Raw genomic sequence first — 17,933 nt, 5'->3', positions numbered from 1 at the left:
TCGGAAAAAAATTCAGTGACTAGCATCAGTTGTCAGTGAGTTTTGGGACACACTGGCACGGGCCTGTCAGTAAGTGTGATAACCTTTTTTGCTCAACTGACCACTGACAAGCAATTGCTTCACTGGCGTTAAAACCACGTCAGTTTTTGTGACGTCACTGCCTGTCAGTGGTCAGTGAATTTACTGGTAGTGTGATGCTAGCTTAACAAGAGTAATTAATTTCACTTCATATTTGAATGATATTACTTCCAAACGAACAAAATGAGATTACCAAAAAAAATTGATCATCAACATTGTATTTTCTTTGAACACCTCTGAACAGCTGACAACATCCGCCATTGTTCAAAGGTGGTGAGTATGCACATCTTCTTGCATTTCGTCGCATAGTTCTTGTATACCGAGTTAATACACATGCAAGTTGGTGTGCAAATCTCAGCTTGTAGGCAAAAAGAGCTACCGTCGAATTTGACTCTCGCGATTAGTTTTTTTCTCTCTGTGTTAAACTTTTAAACGACGCTGTTTTGGATTCGAGTTATTAATTTACTTGAAAAGTGTTCTTAACTGACAATATTTCGGCATCTGTAAATCATTCCGCTATTTTATGGCACCTTTTAAAAAACGATCTAAACCAGAAACTTTTCCAAATGAAGAATCAAATTCTAAGCGAAGGAATGTCTTTGAGGATCTTGTTTTGGTAATCGAATCATGCACTTTAGTTTATTTGTTTACGTTTGGGTTTAATTAAAAGTACATTTTTTCAGTCGCAACAAGACGGTTATAACTTTCGATGTGGAAAAATAATTCGAATTCATTTGACGAACTTTATGTGCCATTCGAATCTTGTAATAAGCTTCAGCGATCGAGTTAATTTCCTTGTTGGAAACAATGGCAGTGGTAAGAGCGCCATCCTTGCAGCTTTGGTGTTGGGACTTGGATCTAAAGCCAGTAATACAAATCGTTCGCAGAATATGCAAAGTGAGTAATACAAATCATTATACATTTACTATCGTATTTCTCAAAATCCTTAAATCTAAGGCTGGGTGAAAAAGCTAACACTCTTTTGACCAGGGGAGTCATTCCGTAATGTTCCAAATGATAATCGTTAAAACGAATATCATGAACGATATTGTGATATGGAATCGGCTAATGATTATCACCGAATCTTCCGCCTGTGTAAGATGATTCAACTCCATTTAATTCCATTGAATAATTTCAGGGCCAACTTTCCATTACCGCAGCACAAGTTTCCTTCATTTTTTTTTACAGTTAGGTAGGGGTCTCAATAGAACATGTTTAAAATATTAAGGCGAGGAAACACGGTTAAGTCATAAAAAAATATTTTCTTTTTCTTTTAAAATGTAAATAATTTTATATTTGTTGCCCCCAACTATAATATCAAAATGTAAGTTATTTATGTCAGATATTAATGTAAGCTATTCATATCTTACTTTAAATATTTCATACAACCATTGCATTTAAGCTAAGTTTTCTCTTCCTCTTTGTTCCATCTATTCACTCAACAACTATCAATATTTTCAATGAATAACTATTGTAATTTTTAATTCTTCTCAGTATTCTTTCTACAATTTACTTTCTGGTATTGAACATTTTTGATAAAACCATTGCTTTATTTTGGAATTTTCGTTTTCCCTAGAAAAACTTCATTTTATCCAAGGGAAATATAAATTGCTAACAAAACATTTTTTGTTTTCTAAACTATTTTGGATAACGTCAAACTTTGGTACCCCCCGCCAACCAAAATCTCAATAGTTACAGCAAATCTTAATATTGTAAAATAACCGTCTGGCAAGTTTATTGTTTCCAATATCATTATAAAAGCTTTTTTCGAAATTCGAAAATGTTTAACAAAACAACAATTGTTTACAACAAGTTTAAAAGGTTATTTTGTACGTCTTTGTTTTGTATATACAAAAAATGCTTACATATCGGTTGGAAGAGCTGAGTCTAATTCTTGATTTCTACCAAACACTAAACTTTTTATATCGCAAAAATTGTTAACCGTTATGATGACATGAATATAAGAATTAACGTGGGTCAACTTTTCTTTTCATTTTCAAATGCGTTTCTTTTATTTATTTGATATGGATATACCTACATATGTATAACACCGTAAAGTTGAAAAAAAAATGTTTTTATTTTCGGATTTAACCATAATTTTTGTATTTTGCTTTTGAGGCACTGTACACACTTAAAACAATTTTTTTTAATGAATACTAATGCGTATTAACCCTGCAGAGGACTATAGAGTTGTGTTCATAAAAATAGTGCTCTCCAAATAAAACAAAAAGGATCATATCAAAGTTATAATATATTTAGTAAACTTCTAATAACAAACTAAAATATTTCATTCAAAAGAACAGAAAAAACGTATTATCGATTTTTTACAAACTCTAATAAGTTAGGTACTACATGAAATTATACAAATAATGTTAACTTACAATTAGTTCTGCGCAAACCATGATTTTCCAATTTTTGACTTATGCTTTGGGTCATAATCTTGTTTGTATACCCAAACCATTGGCATGTCCTCTTCAGCATAGGTTAACATAACCTCCTCGAGAATTTTTACATACTCGGTTATATCCCTTATACCCCCGATTGGATAAATAGGCCAGACCCAGTAATATGAAAAGCAAGCCCATATCATAATTTTTTCTCCACCATGCTTTACTGTTTTTATAGTGTGCCGTGGATCGTTTGCTGCATTTTAGGTTCTTCTCACGTATTCTCCACAGAACATTCCTCCATTTCTCTTTGCCTAATATCTATGCGCTTTAACTTTATTCTTTATTTAACTCCATTCTCTTTCCACATGCCTTTTGTTCAAGAATGGTACCTTGGGTGTACTTTGGGCTGGTAACTTCGCTTAAAAAAGACGTTTTCGTATTGTGACAGCGTTAACAAATATACCTTTCAAAAATATTTATCACTCATCGTTTGCGAATAACAGTGGTTTTTTCCAATTATTCATTGTTGTATGCAGACTTTTGTGGAGCACTGTATGATATTCAATCACTAGCTTTATGTACATATAAAATAAGGATAGTGGTATAAAATGCTTGCTTGAATCTACGGCCCATGCCCTTGTCTTCTTGGGATGCTGAAATTCAAATATTTGAAGGGTTTAGAAGACAAAATATATTTGCACATAAATATGAATATGTCCGTCTGGCTGGAGTTTGACAAACTTTTTTTTTTTTTCTTTTCTGAAAATGGAAATTGCGTAAGTAGGGTTGTTTTTTCGTTTGATATTTTTTAAATTTTCCTCATCATCCGAACTAGAAATGGCGGAAATTGGTTTGTTTTTTCTTGTCTTTGCATTATGTTTCATCTCATGTGTCGAGATATGTTTCTCTTTTTTCGTGAATCAATTACAGTAAGATGCGCTTACTAAACTGAAATCTCAAACAAATTGTTGAATGTTTTGCTTTTCAATAATACATGCCCGTTAGGCTAGTGTAGTACTAAATCTAAAATGATTTGAGAGTAATTTCAAAACGAACTTAATGTAATTAGGGTTTATTGATTGGAAAACAATATCGGCAGACATTACTGGATGAGGGAATATAGGTTATTTTAACTTATTTTAAAGCCCTGTAATAGTGGGCAAAAGACATTTGCATAATAACCATCACAAGAACTAGGTGGCATGCTAGTATTTTTTTTTTTAAATCTCAGTACCCACAAATATCTGTCAGTATAATTGATAATTGAGGTAAATAAAAAATTGTTAATTTTAAAATTCTAAATGCAATTGGAAAAAACGTTGGTTAAAAATAAGTGCTTCAGAGAAGAGTTTTAATCAAAGTTCTGACAAAACAAATCATAATTTTCAGTGAACTTACTTGCATTTGTACTGTTGCATACATTCATACATACCTTGTGGACGATTATCCATAGTAAGAAATAACCAAAGTTAATTTTGAAAAATCGGTTGCTGAGTGATGAAAACGGATTAATCGTTATCGATTATATTTTGTTCTTATCGGTTAAAGTTATTAGATACAAATCTGTATATAATTAGTTTAAAATTCTTTTAGACATATTATTATCTTTTGATATATCTGTTTGAACGAGTTGGCCATCACTCGAAAATATGGAGATTGAGGAAATCAATATAGTAATGAAATAGATAACCATCTTTTTAATTTGATAAAAATGATGTCAACCAACTGGCTGCTGCAAAGCCGTCACTCGTATCCAAGAATCGGCTCCTTTCTGGATCTTTTCCTGTACGACACCAGACTGACAATTCCAAACAAAGTGGGTGAACACCCTCGAAACTGTTTACAGACAGTCGAGTAAGACAGTGATCACTGCGGACTGGCTGCTGAAATGTAGATTCCGAACGAACGCATGGAGTTGGATGAATACGTTGCAACGCACTCTTACATTTACTGTAAGATGCACCTACATCGTTTCCCCAACATCTTAGTAAAAGAAACAACAGTAACCTAAAAAATACAGAAACTGACCAACATTTAAACAAACGGTTTAACGGGCAGTACCAAAGAACAAAGAACGGAACCAAATGGACGCCTACAGAAACGCGACTAAAGACGTACTACGTAGACACAAGAGTGGCTTACTAACAAGACTTAAAAACTTATACTTCCGGATAAACAGGGCTCAAGGCGGGTCGTGACACAACACAATAAATCAAAACAAAAATGCACAGTTGATTTGGAAAAGGCCTTTGACACCGTATAGTTAGAGGGTCTTTACCTAAAAGTGAGCAGGCTGATTATAAGCAAACCATTGTTGTATATAATCTATGATATGACTTTTGATCTATCAACGGTAGAGTGTACAAAAATAATGCTACTTTCTAATAATTAAAATGTAATCGTTCTTTGATTTTATTTATGTTGTATATAATCTATGATATGACTTTTGATCTATCAACGGTAGAGTGTACAAAAATAATGCTACTTTCTAATAATTAAAATGTAATCGTTCTTTGATTTTATTTAATCAGTTTTATTGGAAAATAGAATATTAACGTGTTATTAAAAAACTGTGCTGCACTGAAACACAACTAAATGTATCTTTTTTAACATTTAAATTTGTCTCAAATCTCTATGAGCAATAAAAACAAAAGAAAAGTAACCGAACATGTACCCGAATGCGCTGTATTAAATAATTACAATAATAAAAACATTGATTACATATAAAAAAGAAATACAAAATAAAAGTAAACAAACAAAACAAAAAAACACCACCAACTAGGACAAGACCGACGACGACTGCGTTTTTATAACATTAATGTAACAATGCGTAAAGTGGGTGTGAAACGAGACAAAGGCTAGAAAATCCTGATGGTGGTATTAGTGTAGATAGGGTGTAGATAGGTAGAGCTAGGGTTCTTGAGTAAAATCCGTCGGTAAGTAACTTCTTATCAAAATTATCCACCTTGGACTGAGGAATAATTCCAAGAAGGTACCATCGACCGACTATTCAAGTGACCTAGTACAAAAATCATAAATCGTGAGCATGTTTTGATTAAGACAAAGATGTGATAACTTAGTTTTTTTTACATAGTTTTTTTTTTAATTTATCAGCGCTTGGTTTCGCCTTAGTACCTTAAAGGAAAGATCGTCCAAGATCTAATTATACACACATATATATATATATATATAATTTCGAGCGGAAATAAATAATTAAAAGATTTTTTTTGTGCATTTAGCCGTTAAAAAATTCCTTTTGACGCCTCAATTTCTTTTAAAAGGGAACATGAAAAAAGGATATTAACGGGCAAGGAAATCCCCAAATCCGTAAATCATCTCGCCAACTGCAACACTAAAAAAAAACAACTCGAATATTTATACATATATATAAATAGTGCTTTTCTTTTAGGAATTTAAATTTAAAATTAGGTTAAACTACCTACATTCATTTTTTTTATTGTTCAATTATGTTTTTCATTCAGTGCTAAATATAAATTGTTTTTTTTTTTTTTTTTTTTTTATAACATTCCAAACAAAAAAGCATAATTAATTTTCAATTTAAATTCTTAACTAACAAAAAGAAGAAAGTGGTATATATACTGGCCTTATATATATATATATACGGGTTACAAAAGTTGGGTAACTCGATGTCATCAACCAATATATAGAAAGTCTTATTATATTTTGTTGAGATTACAATTTATTTTAAAACAATGAAACAAAGAAAAGATAGTCTGTTAACAACAACATCCATTGCGTATATTAAAAGTGTTGGCAAAAGTGCTATTGTATCTATTTATTAGGTGTTATTCAGTTCGCGGGTAAGCTGATCAGTGTTCTTAGCTAAAGTTGGCCGGAAACAAATACTCTAACGAAATAAAAGAAAAAATCGTTAAAGAATATAAAAGTGGAATGAGTCAAATCAAAATGTCGGGAAAACATTCCATTCCAAAATCAGTGATTTGCCGATTATTAAAATTTTACAAATCCAAAAAGTCATTCCAAACGGTTCATCGAGGTGGCAGACCAAGAAAAACAACAAAATGAGAGAATTTTGCAAAAATAAAATCAATTAAAAAAAACTTTTTTATATCATCGAGAGAAATAAGAACCCAGCTCGATCGATGGTGTACTAAAATCTTTCAAAGCTATAAAACAGCTTTTTTATTTCAACCAGGCACAAGCTGGCGAAATTAAATTTCGCTCATGACCACATTAACTGGACCGTTAGAAAATGGAGCAACGTACTATTTTTCAGGACGAGTTCAAATTCAATTTCAAAACCGTGTTCACAGACAAGCCATAAAGTCACTAAATCCATATTACACCAAAGCTGCTATAAACACGAAAGAGGTAACGTAATGGTGTTGGGATGTTTTTCAAGGTATGTACTGACACCGATTCAGCAAATAGATGGCACAATGGATCGTTTTATATACCATCACAATTTTCAAAATGTAATGCTGGCACACGCTTCTTTTCAGTTGCCTCTGAAACGGATATTTCATCAGGACAACGACCCAAAGCACACGTCCAATACAATTAAAACGTGGTTTCGGATTGACGTGCTACAATGGAAAGCACAGTCCCCAGATCTCAAGCCCATAGAAAATCTATGGGAAATCTTAGATATACGAATCGTAATTACTAATTGCAAAAATAAAAATGAGCTGTTTGATCAAATTTAATTGGCTTGGACCTAGCAATACCTCAGTATTATAGCAAGTCGAAAAAAAATGTTTAAAGTTGCTTTTGTTTTAACCAGGACAATATTGAACTCATTATGCTATGTTTAATGAACTTTTACAAAAAACATTTTATTTTTCTTTAGAAACTGTAAATATTTATTTAAATTAAAAAAAAAACTGAAAATATACCATAATTGAATACTAAATTTGTTTTTTAATTGTTAAATAACCACAGAAATTAAAGTTGCTTTTGTTTTGGCCAATACTGTACATCATTAAATTTACAATTCTGTTAATTTTAATTTTTTTGATAACAACAAATATGTATTTTGTAATTAATTATTTTCGTTAGTATTATAATATATTATTATAATAATAATTTAGTAACATAGGCTTCATAGAAAAAAAAAACAGTTTATTTCTTCGTTAAGTACCTAGTATCGCAAGCTTTTGCCTTTATTACATCGTAATTTGCATGAACACAACTAGGTTTAAAGTCACATCCGGTGAAATTTCTTCTATTCCTCAATAATAACGACTTTGAGTTGATTTTTGTTTTTAATTTTTGATTTTAGGGTTTTCTTTCCCAAATAATTCCAAAGATTAAGGTCTAAGGATGGAGGAGGATAAAGCAACTGCGTTTTGATATTATAGAGCAGCCATTATTTTACAAGCCTTGAGGTATGCTTAGCATCGTTGTTGTTGCGAAGATCTCGCTTAAGCCTATTTTATTGGCACTGGTTTTCAAGTTATATTTTAATATTTGCTCGTTTAAAATTTTATTCGACCTCTTCCTGGGGCCATTTCAAATCTCTTGTTTTTTTTTTCATAAATCACAATGGATGATATTTTAGCATAATCTTCCATCCTTTTTGAGATCCACATTTTTTTTTTGTCAATAGAAACTTTTTTATGTGATGTTTCCAATACTACAAAAGAAATTATAAAAAGAGAAGTCGAAATATTTGTTACTTATAAATACTGTTCTCACATATTTGCATCATTTGTTTAAAATAAAGTCAATCGGTACGTTCATTAAGTTATAAGTACATTGAATATAATCAATTGAAAAAGAATGTAATAAATATAATGAATAGAAAATTTCATCTATATTACATACAAACATATCACTTTTATTACGAAATACATAAATGTTATTTGGTAAATTAATTAACACAAAACTTGAATTTGAGGGTGGAAAAGATAACGACACCCAAGCTAAAGACAATAAGAAGCTTATTCGTTCTACAGTTCCCGTGAAATCGCAATTGTGTCCGCAGTGCACAACAGCGCTGAACAATATGTTATTACAATACGATGTTTTCCTAAAACTTGCAAACAAAGAAATGTTCGTTTATTTTATTGTTGACCTATACAAAATATTTTTAAATTTTGTAATTATATTAAGTAATAAGAGTATATTATAAAACATTTACATCTAAGAAATCATACATCAAGATCAAAGAAAAAAAAAATAAATGAAGTTTTGGCCAACAATGAATGTGCATATTACACTATATATAATACTTCATTTTTGAGTTATTTTTAATACATAAATTCTAGTCACCGACTAGCTCTCAAACCGATAACATCGTTCCACAATCTGTTGTGATTTAGTCGTGCCGCCAAGTACCTAAACCGGTTTCTCTCTTTAACCCCTACTCAAATCCCTCTCTCACTCAATCATCTTTATCAACAGTTATTAAAAACTTATGAATAGTAATGATTATTTTGTAAATAATATTGATAGCGATGATGCTGAAATACAATAATAAAAATTTCAACCCAATCTCTGACTCTACGTCTCGGGAACTGAATCGGGCAGGTTCCAATCAGAGCCTGCATGATTCAGCATCCGGCCCGCGGAGTCAGAACCCCGAACAACATAATTTTACCAACCCTTATAATTTCCAACAAAAAACTTCCAACACAAACAAAAAACCTTTTCGTAATATAAACCAGTCTTCATTTGCCAAAAGTAAAATATGTTCTTGGAATTTACAAAACATTAACAAAGCTCTCACCATTCTGCAATTGAACATGAATAGGTTTATAAATAATTTCGATGAGCTTAATTTTATAATAAAGAAACACAACCCGTCCATAATCGCCCTGCAAGAAACTCATTGCCCCTTTACTAAAAATCTGACCCCGCCTAAAGCATATAACGCTTACTTCCACAACTTACCCATTAATATTAGTGCCAAACAAGGCATCGCCCTATTTATTAAAAAAAAATGTTTCACACAAAACCTCATCTTTAAATTCAAATTTGCAAGCACTAGCCGTCGAAATTAAAACACAAAACTAAATTCACATACATAAACTTATACCCAGTAACGAGCTGTTCAACATTTATCTTCGGTGGTGACTTTAACGCCTGGAATACTCTTTGAGGATCCCCAAAAACAAACAAAAAGAGCGAACTAATCGAAAACTTCTTTTCTCAAAGGTATTTTCTATTGCTGAAAGGTATTAAAACCGCCGCCAACCTCTCCATCCCTCAGAATATTCCAAATACGAAGCGCAAAGAGGTAGTAGCATGGTGGAACCCCGAATTGTCAATATTGCGCAAAGAAAATTTTCCAAAAAAACCTATCAACTCAAAACTTGATAGTCTACAAAAAGTAAAATGCAAAATGTAAAAATAAGCAAAGCCAACAGTTTTGTAGAAATGACATCCAAGATCAACCCAAACACCTCCACTTCAAAAATATGGCAAAATATTCGTGTCCTAACCGGTGACCTTACCCCACTTTCTATAAATAATGTAGACATCAACAACAATGCTATCATAGATCCAGTAAGCATTGCAAACTGCTTTTCGCCGAAAATTGGTCAAACGCTTCAGAAAATATAAACTTTTCTGACCAATTCTTTCATTGAATTTGAAAGCAGCCTCAATAAAGTAAAGGGAAAGACTCCAAGCAGAGACAGGATCTCCTACCCAATGCTGAAAAACCTAACCATCAAAATCAAACACAGAATCATAGCCCTCTGCAACAGAATCCTCAGCAACTATAAAATCCCGCAATCCTGGAAATCTGCAACAGTCATTCTTATTCCAAACCCCAAAAAAGATGAAAATAAAATTGAAGGTTATCGCTCCATCTCGCTTATCCCATGTCTGTCCAACATAATCGAAAAGTTAATCGCAAAATGTTTGTTGTGGTTCGCTGAAACGAAAAATCTTATTAGCCTCAATCAAGTTGAGTTTAAGGCTCAAAGATGTTGCATTGACACTTTGCATCAGATCGATCATGCTATTTCAAATGCTTTTTCAACCAAAAAACAAAAAAACTCTCTCTTGACTTCGAAAAAGCTTTCGATCGTATAGGTCCTCATATTATATAAAATAAGCTCATAAAGTGGGTTGTTGTAAGCAAAATATATGAATACATAAAATCATTTTTAACAAACAGAAAACTTTTGGCAAAAACCAATAACGTCTACTCTTCCAGCTACCCACTTCATAACGGTATTCCCCAGGGGTCACCTCTCTCGGTTATACTGTTTATTATTGCCTTAGATGATATTAACGCAATACTAATTAAGTATCAGCTTTTGGATCATTGCAGCTATGCAGATGATACTTTTATTTTATGCAAAATGAATGACCTAAATAAATGTATAAATCTTTATTTCAAATCGCATTAGAAGATATAATTGAATGGTCAAAAAAATGAGGTGCAAAACAACAAAAGCTTAACATAAACAGCACTATGATAAATAATTTTAGGAATTTAAGTATTTTAGTATTGATATTTAACTGTAAATATTCTTGGAAAGAACATTGTTTAGATCTTAAGAAATGCCTAGCTGCACGAACTTACATTATAAGATATTTAGCATCAAGTAAATAGAATGTACATATTAACACCGTTTCATACATAGCAAAAACTTAAGTTCTTAGTAAAATTGATTTTGGGCTGTTTATATATGGTCACTGCCAAAGTATGTTTTAAAAATTCTAAAACCCATCTACCACACAGTACCTAGAAGAATCATAAACGCCTTTCCAACAAAAAATATCCTAACTGAAGCAGGCCTCCCCAGCATCGAAGAACGAAGAGGCGTACTAACTTCAATAATGCTCGCATAACTAGTATTCCCCAAGAACTCCATCATCAACAACGACATCGAAAAAGCTAAACGTATTCCATCCGCCATCGGTACAAATCTTAAAGAATCAAGGACTAATAATCTGCGAACCAAAAGCGAACGACTCATCGCCCCACGTTACCCGCCATGGTTCATCAATCCTGAATCGCTGATATTGGATCTAACAAAATATAAACAATTAAAAACAGCAAACAGCACATATCACCAACTTTATTTATGTATCGCCTCTGACTTAAAATCTGACGGTTGAAGATTTATCTTCACCGATGACTCTAAAACTCCGGACACCACATCTTATACGGTGACTGGTGAACCATAAGCATTGGTATTCTTCCAGATTTTGCCTCGATCTCCTCAAGCATACCGGAAATATATCTTCTGCAAAAAATAATCACGACTGCAGCCTATATCATATCAGCATCACTACAAGGATATAAGCCCCTCAAAATCTACGCCGATGTACCGTACCAACTGTTCGAAACAAAAAATAACTAACTTGGCTAGACTTCGACTTGGACACACTACTGCTTCCCACCAACTCCTCCTCAACAAAAATCCCAGCTTAACAAATATAAATAATATTACTGAGTTTCTCGAAAAATCAAAAATTGTAACTTGAATTTTCAAGCAACAAAGCCAATAGTCTCTGCAGCTAGGCTTGTCAAATCTTACATTAGCTTGTAATTTTAATTGCTTGTTAATAAATATTAGTAATAATAAATTATGCATTTTAGAAATTTAATAAATTTTACTACTTGCTTAACAAAGAAACGTTTGTATAAGTTTTGAGCTTGTTTGCTTTACCATCAATAAAAAGACAAACACATATTCCATTTATGCTTTAACTAGATGCAACTTTAATTCATGTCGAAAAAGATGGTTATAAACGACAAGTTGAGAATGATTGGGTTACAACGATGGGTCAAAGTACTTTTGGTGAACTAAGTGCTTTAGTTATTAAGAGAATATATTCGGTTTCTTAACCACTTTTAATTTAATTTTAATTCTTGAACCCTACAAAAAAAAAAAAATGATAATTCAAACTGCCTATTGAAACAATGCCTCCGCGCAAACAATTTTTCATGGATTGTGTTAAACGGTTGGGACAAAACAGCCCATTCTTTTTTATTTCCTTAAATTTTTTATTTTTAACTTATAATCCATAGTATATGTTATTTACAGAATTCATTAAAACTGATGAGACATTTACAAATATTGAAATTGAAATATCGAATTCTGGAGTCGATGCTTTTAATTATGAGACATATGGTGACAAAATAATAATAATTCGACACATAACTGAAAAAACCTCCTGTTATCGAATCAAAAATGCACAAGGAACAGTTGTTTCAAAAAAGGTTGATGACTTACATAAAATCATATTATACCACAACATACAAGTTGAAAATCCTGTTTTTGTTTTAAATCAAGAAAATGCTCGAGTATTTTTAAAAGAGTAAGTTGGATTTTACTTTTGTTAGCTTATTTATTCCTTTTTTTTTTAAGCCTTGATCCCTCCAAAAACTATGAATTATTCATCAAAGCAACTCAAATTGAAATTATTGGCGAGAAATTAAATGATTGCCTTCGTGCTTCTAAACTTCAATCATTACAACTGAATTGTTTGGGTCAGGTAAGAAGAACTTGATTTTTTTTTATCTAATAACTGTAATTAAAAAGTTACCTCCAAAGATGTTTTAACTTTATACATATATGTTAATTAATAAATAAGGTCTTGATTAAATTAAAATATAATTTTTAAACGTTAACCATTATTAATTAATATCCACCAAACCTGTAAGAATATTATACGTATTTTGTGTATTTAGACGATTCACTAGAAAAAGGCGATACCAGATTTCGAATCCAAATAATATACAGTGGAGAAAAACGTATTGGCAATTATGGTTTTCTCAGTTTTTTTTAGATTTTACTAATTAACAAAAATATATATCTTAGATAGTAGTAATTTAACTTCATGCATTTTTTTTGTAATTCGAAAACCACTCGCTTTACTTGATCCAGCTATTTACGTCGTTGTATTTTTAATCTTTTGACTGATTGTGTCGTTGTACAGCCTACGCAGTTCGTCGTTGTATCTTTTCCTCCACTCTGCGTTTATGCAGACGGGACCAAAAATCATCAACTTGACTTGCCAAGACACCGTATATTAGAACCGCGATTATGAGTGTCTTATATAGGGTGAATTAAGTTTCCTGAGAGAGCACTTTACTATTCAATTGCCTTCTAATTTTAGTACTGATGCCTTTCAACCCTAAGATGTATTGAACTTTATTTCAATTTTATTTATGTTTTTATATTTTTAGAAAATAAAAAAAAAATGTTGATACCTTTATTTTTATTTAAGTTAAATAATACTTAAAATAAAACTTACAACTACCTATTTTATCTAAAAACTTTTTGGAACCAGAATAACCACAGCAGGAAATCTAACTACATATTTGTTTTTCACACTTAGTCAGAGCCCTATTGATACTTCTCAAAAACTTTGCTGATAGTCGGAAGAAGGTTTATCGATTGAAGACTTAACGAGTTCTTTGTCATTTACCTTTTTCGGCAGAGTATAAACCACGACAGTGTTGCACTAGATAGTGTGCATTATTGTAGAATGTGATAAATATGTTAATTCCTCAGAATTTGTAGATTTTTTTAGTTATGTTAAAAACTTTGATATATTCTTTCTATTCGAAACATGTCACAAAAGGTAATATAAGTAAATTTAAAAATTATTTTACTGGCTTTAAGCTTATATGGGGAGATGCCATTAAAAATTCTGTTAAAGGACGTGCTAGTGGAGGAAATCTTTTCGGTATAAAAACTACATTATTAAATACGTCCGAGTTTGATGAACTTGAAGGAATCACAATAGTAAAACTCCTTAACTATTCTTATATGTGCATTATACCCTGCTATATAAATTGACACAGGATTTTGAAAATTTAAGCAACGCAATTCAACTCTTATCAAATAAAAACATTTTACTAATTGGTGATTGGAATGCAAGGGTCAGTGACTCACAAATTACTTCAGTTCAAGATATAACAAATTCGTCGATCTCTCATTCCAATCGTAAATCAAGAGACAATATTTGCAATAAAAATGGATCTGATATGCTTGACATGCTGCAGATGTACGATTCTATTATTTTAAATGGTTGTACTGATGGCGACAATGAGGGAGACTACACTTTCATGGGAGGACAGGGGAAATCTTTCATCGACTACTGTGTCGTAAACAATGAATGGATTGATCGAATAAACAAGTTTGAAGTACAATACAAAATATTTTCGGATAATATGCCTATTGTAGTAGAATTTAGAAATGAACCTCATTGCTAGTTCGTAAATATAAAACTGCCACCACGACTTAAATGGAAAAAGAAAGAAGCTGTTCTAATCAACACAATCTAGATAGTTTACTTACAAACAACGGTATGCTATTAGATGTTTGACATCGAATACATTTTTAAACAGCACTTGTCCAAAGTTTAAACAAAAATAGTTTGCATGTTGGAAAGAATGTTCTCTTATACAAATTGCACGAAATTCGCTCAATTGTGATTTGACAAAATGGTACCTTTCCTCCGCTTCTTCTCCTTTGCACTTCTACCCCATTTCCCCCTCACGCTCTCATCCCTTTAAGAACGAAGAGGCGCACTAACTTTAAGAATGCTCGCATAACTAGTATTCTCCAAAAACTCCATCATCAACAACGACATCGAAAAAACTAAACAGATTCCATCCGCCATCAGTACAAATCTTAAAGAATGAAGGACTAATAATCTGCGAACCAAAAGAGAAGGACTCATCGCCCCACGCTACCCGCCATGGTTCATCAATCCTGAATCGCTGATATTGGATCTAACAAAATATAAACAATTAAAAACAGCAAACAGCACATATCACCAACTTTATTTATGATCCCCCTCACTCTCTCATCCCTTTATGAATAAAGCTTAAGCCATCTTCATGGTTTTAAGCTTCATAAACATTCCATTTTGTTCTTTTAATAGATCACAAAAGGTTTTATTAAAATATCATTAATTCAAAAAGAGTATATATGTATGTACATGTGTATGTAGTGAAATAAAAAAATTAATTTATTTAACAACTAAAATTAATTGTAAGTGGCAACCATACGCCAATGAAGCGAAATCGATTGATTCGATATGAATCGTCTTCGATTTATTAAAAAATGGATCTTCCAGATCTCTTACTTTAAGCCTGGGTCGATGAATGATTTAATATGGTTTATAGATGTACGAAATTGTTCACTGTTAACTAACTTCAAAAAAAGCAAATTAAACTAATATTATATTACGTTTCCCGGAACGTATGTCACCAAAAGATTTTCGGCTTTAAGCAAATATTATCATCACCACGAGAATTTAATGTATAATTTAAGTTTAAAACAAAATTAGTTAAAAATTATATTAATAAAAAAAATGTATGTAAAGGGTGATTTTTTTGAGGTTAGGATTTTCATGCATTAGTATTTGACAGATCACGCGGGATTTCAGACATGGTGTCAAAGAGAAAGATGCTCAGTATGCTTTGAAATTTCATCATGAATAGACTTACTAACGAGCAACGCTTGCAAATCATTGAATTTTATTACCAAAATCAGTGTTCGGTTCGAAATGTGTTTCGCGCTTTACGTCCGATTTATGGTCTACATAATCGACCAAGTGAGCAAACAATTAATGCGATTGTGACCAAGTTTCGCACTCAGTTTACTTTAATGGACATTAAACCAACCACACGAATGTGTACAGTGCGTACAGAAGAGAATATTGCGTCTGTTTCTGAGAGTGTTACTGAAGACCGTGAAATGTCGATTCGTCGCCGTTCGCAGCAATTGGGTTTGTGTTATTCGACCACATGGAAGATTTTACGCAAAGATCTTGGTGTAAAACCGTATAAAATACAGCTCGTGCAAGAACTGAAGCGGAACGATCTGCCACAACGTCGAATTTTCAATGAATGGGCCCTAGAAAAGTTGGCAGAAAATCCGCTTTTTTATCGACAAATTTTGTTCAGCGATGAGGCTCATTTCTGGTTGAATGGCTACGTAAATAAGCAAAATTGCCGCATTTGGAGTGAAGAGCAACCAGAAGCCGTTTAAGAACTGCCCATGCATCCCGAAAAATGCACTGTTTGGTGTGGTTTGTACGCTGGTGGAATCATTGGACCGTATTTTTTCAAAGATGCTGTTGGACGCAACGTTACGGTGAATGGCGATCGCTATCGTTCAATGCTAACAAACTTTTTGTTGCCAAAAATGGAAGAACTGAACTTGGTTGACATGTGGTTTCAACAAGATGGCGCTACATGCCACACAGCTCGCGATTCTATGGCCATTTTGAGGGAAAACTTCGGAGAACAATTCATCTCAAGGAATGGACCGGTAAGTTGGCCACCAAGATCATGCGATTTGACGCCTTTAGACTATTTTTTGTGGGGCTACGTCAAGTCTAAAGTCTACACAAATAAGCCAGCAACTATTCCAGCTTTGGAAGACAACATTTCCGAAGAAATTCGGGCTATTCCGGCCGAAATGCTCGAAAAAGTTACCCAAAATTGGACTTTCCGAATGGACCACCTAAGACGCAGACGCGGTCAACATTTAAATGAAATTATCTTCAAAAAGTAAATGTCATGGACCAATCTAACGTTTCAAATAAAGAATGAGATTTTGCAAATCTTATGCGTTTTTTTTTTTAAAAGTTCTCAAGCTCTTAAAAAATCACCGTTTATATTGTATATAGATGATGGTGGTCGGACGCAAGTAGGTTTTACTCTAGGACTTTTTGTCGGCACCTTTTTTTTTAATTCATTTTCATTAATTCAATCTTAAAGCTAGTCAAAAATTCATAAAACTAGCCCTAATAACCATAACTTGTGACTAACTTAATGGTCCCATACGTACACTCTAAGTTAAACGATAATACTTAATATTAATGCATTTCGGCCCTAAGATCTATTTTACTTCAATTTATATTTTATTTATTTTTGTATTTATTAGAAAATTTGAAAAAAAAAACTAATGTCGATATCCTTTTTTATTTTTACTTAAAAACTACTTAAAATAAGGTCTTTAATATAAAACTTAAAGCTAACTTAAACTACCTATTCTACCTATAAATTACTTAAAACTAGAACAACCACAGCAGCAAATCTTTCTTACACTTTGTTTTTCATATTTTGTTGTCTTTTTTTTATTATTTTTTTTATTCCATGTTTTTTTAATGTTTTTTTTTTGTATTCTTTGTTTTTGTTTTGAATATCCTGTATCAGACCGCATCTATCTAAAAAGAGGAATGCCTCTGGTGGAATGCCTCTGGTGGAATGAAGCCGCTCGAGCGTGCACTTTCAAAATACTCGTCGTTCGGATAGAACGCCCCGAAAATTAAATTGTTGGTCGAAGACATAGCTCTTGTAATGTGACCTCAAACGAGTTTTATCTCGAAATTGTCAATTCTGTTGATTCGAGCGAGAATAGTAATGCACGTAAGAAGATTCGGCTGTTCGATATAAGATTCTAATAGCGGCCGTTCTGTACGCAATTAGATCGTCGGCGTACGCAATTGCCTTTGTAAGACTACCTATCAGATCGCTGGTGTAAATGCTGAAGA

The 17,933-nt window shown here is 32.5% G+C and overlaps 1 protein-coding gene across 7 annotated transcripts in view; it reads left to right on the top strand.

Moving 5' to 3' along the window:
• The first annotated feature begins 451 nt into the window (after positions 1–451).
• Positions 452–17,933, top strand: part of LOC129945594 (structural maintenance of chromosomes protein 6) — an 81,011-nt gene continuing 63,529 nt past the window's right edge. For 3 of the 7 annotated variants that reach the window (XM_056055436.1, XM_056055444.1, XM_056055426.1), the window contains exons 1-4: positions 460–694; positions 762–975; positions 12,461–12,734; positions 12,785–12,911. In XM_056055436.1, coding sequence (XP_055911411.1) covers positions 602–694; positions 762–975; positions 12,461–12,734; positions 12,785–12,911 — 708 coding nt within the window. In that variant the 5' untranslated portion in view covers positions 460–601. Of the gene's footprint in view, positions 695–761; positions 976–12,444; positions 12,735–12,784; positions 12,912–17,933 lie in introns of all 7 variants that reach the window. The other 4 variants (XM_056055471.1, XR_008781506.1, XM_056055452.1 and 1 more) reach the window with 4 other exon arrangements.

This window comes from Eupeodes corollae, chromosome 1 (genome assembly GCF_945859685.1).
Source record: "Eupeodes corollae chromosome 1, idEupCoro1.1, whole genome shotgun sequence".
In the NCBI taxonomy this organism is placed as follows: domain Eukaryota; kingdom Metazoa; phylum Arthropoda; class Insecta; order Diptera; family Syrphidae; genus Eupeodes; species Eupeodes corollae.
Note: the sequence above shows the minus strand (reverse complement) of the source record. Positions and strands in the feature narration are given on the sequence as shown.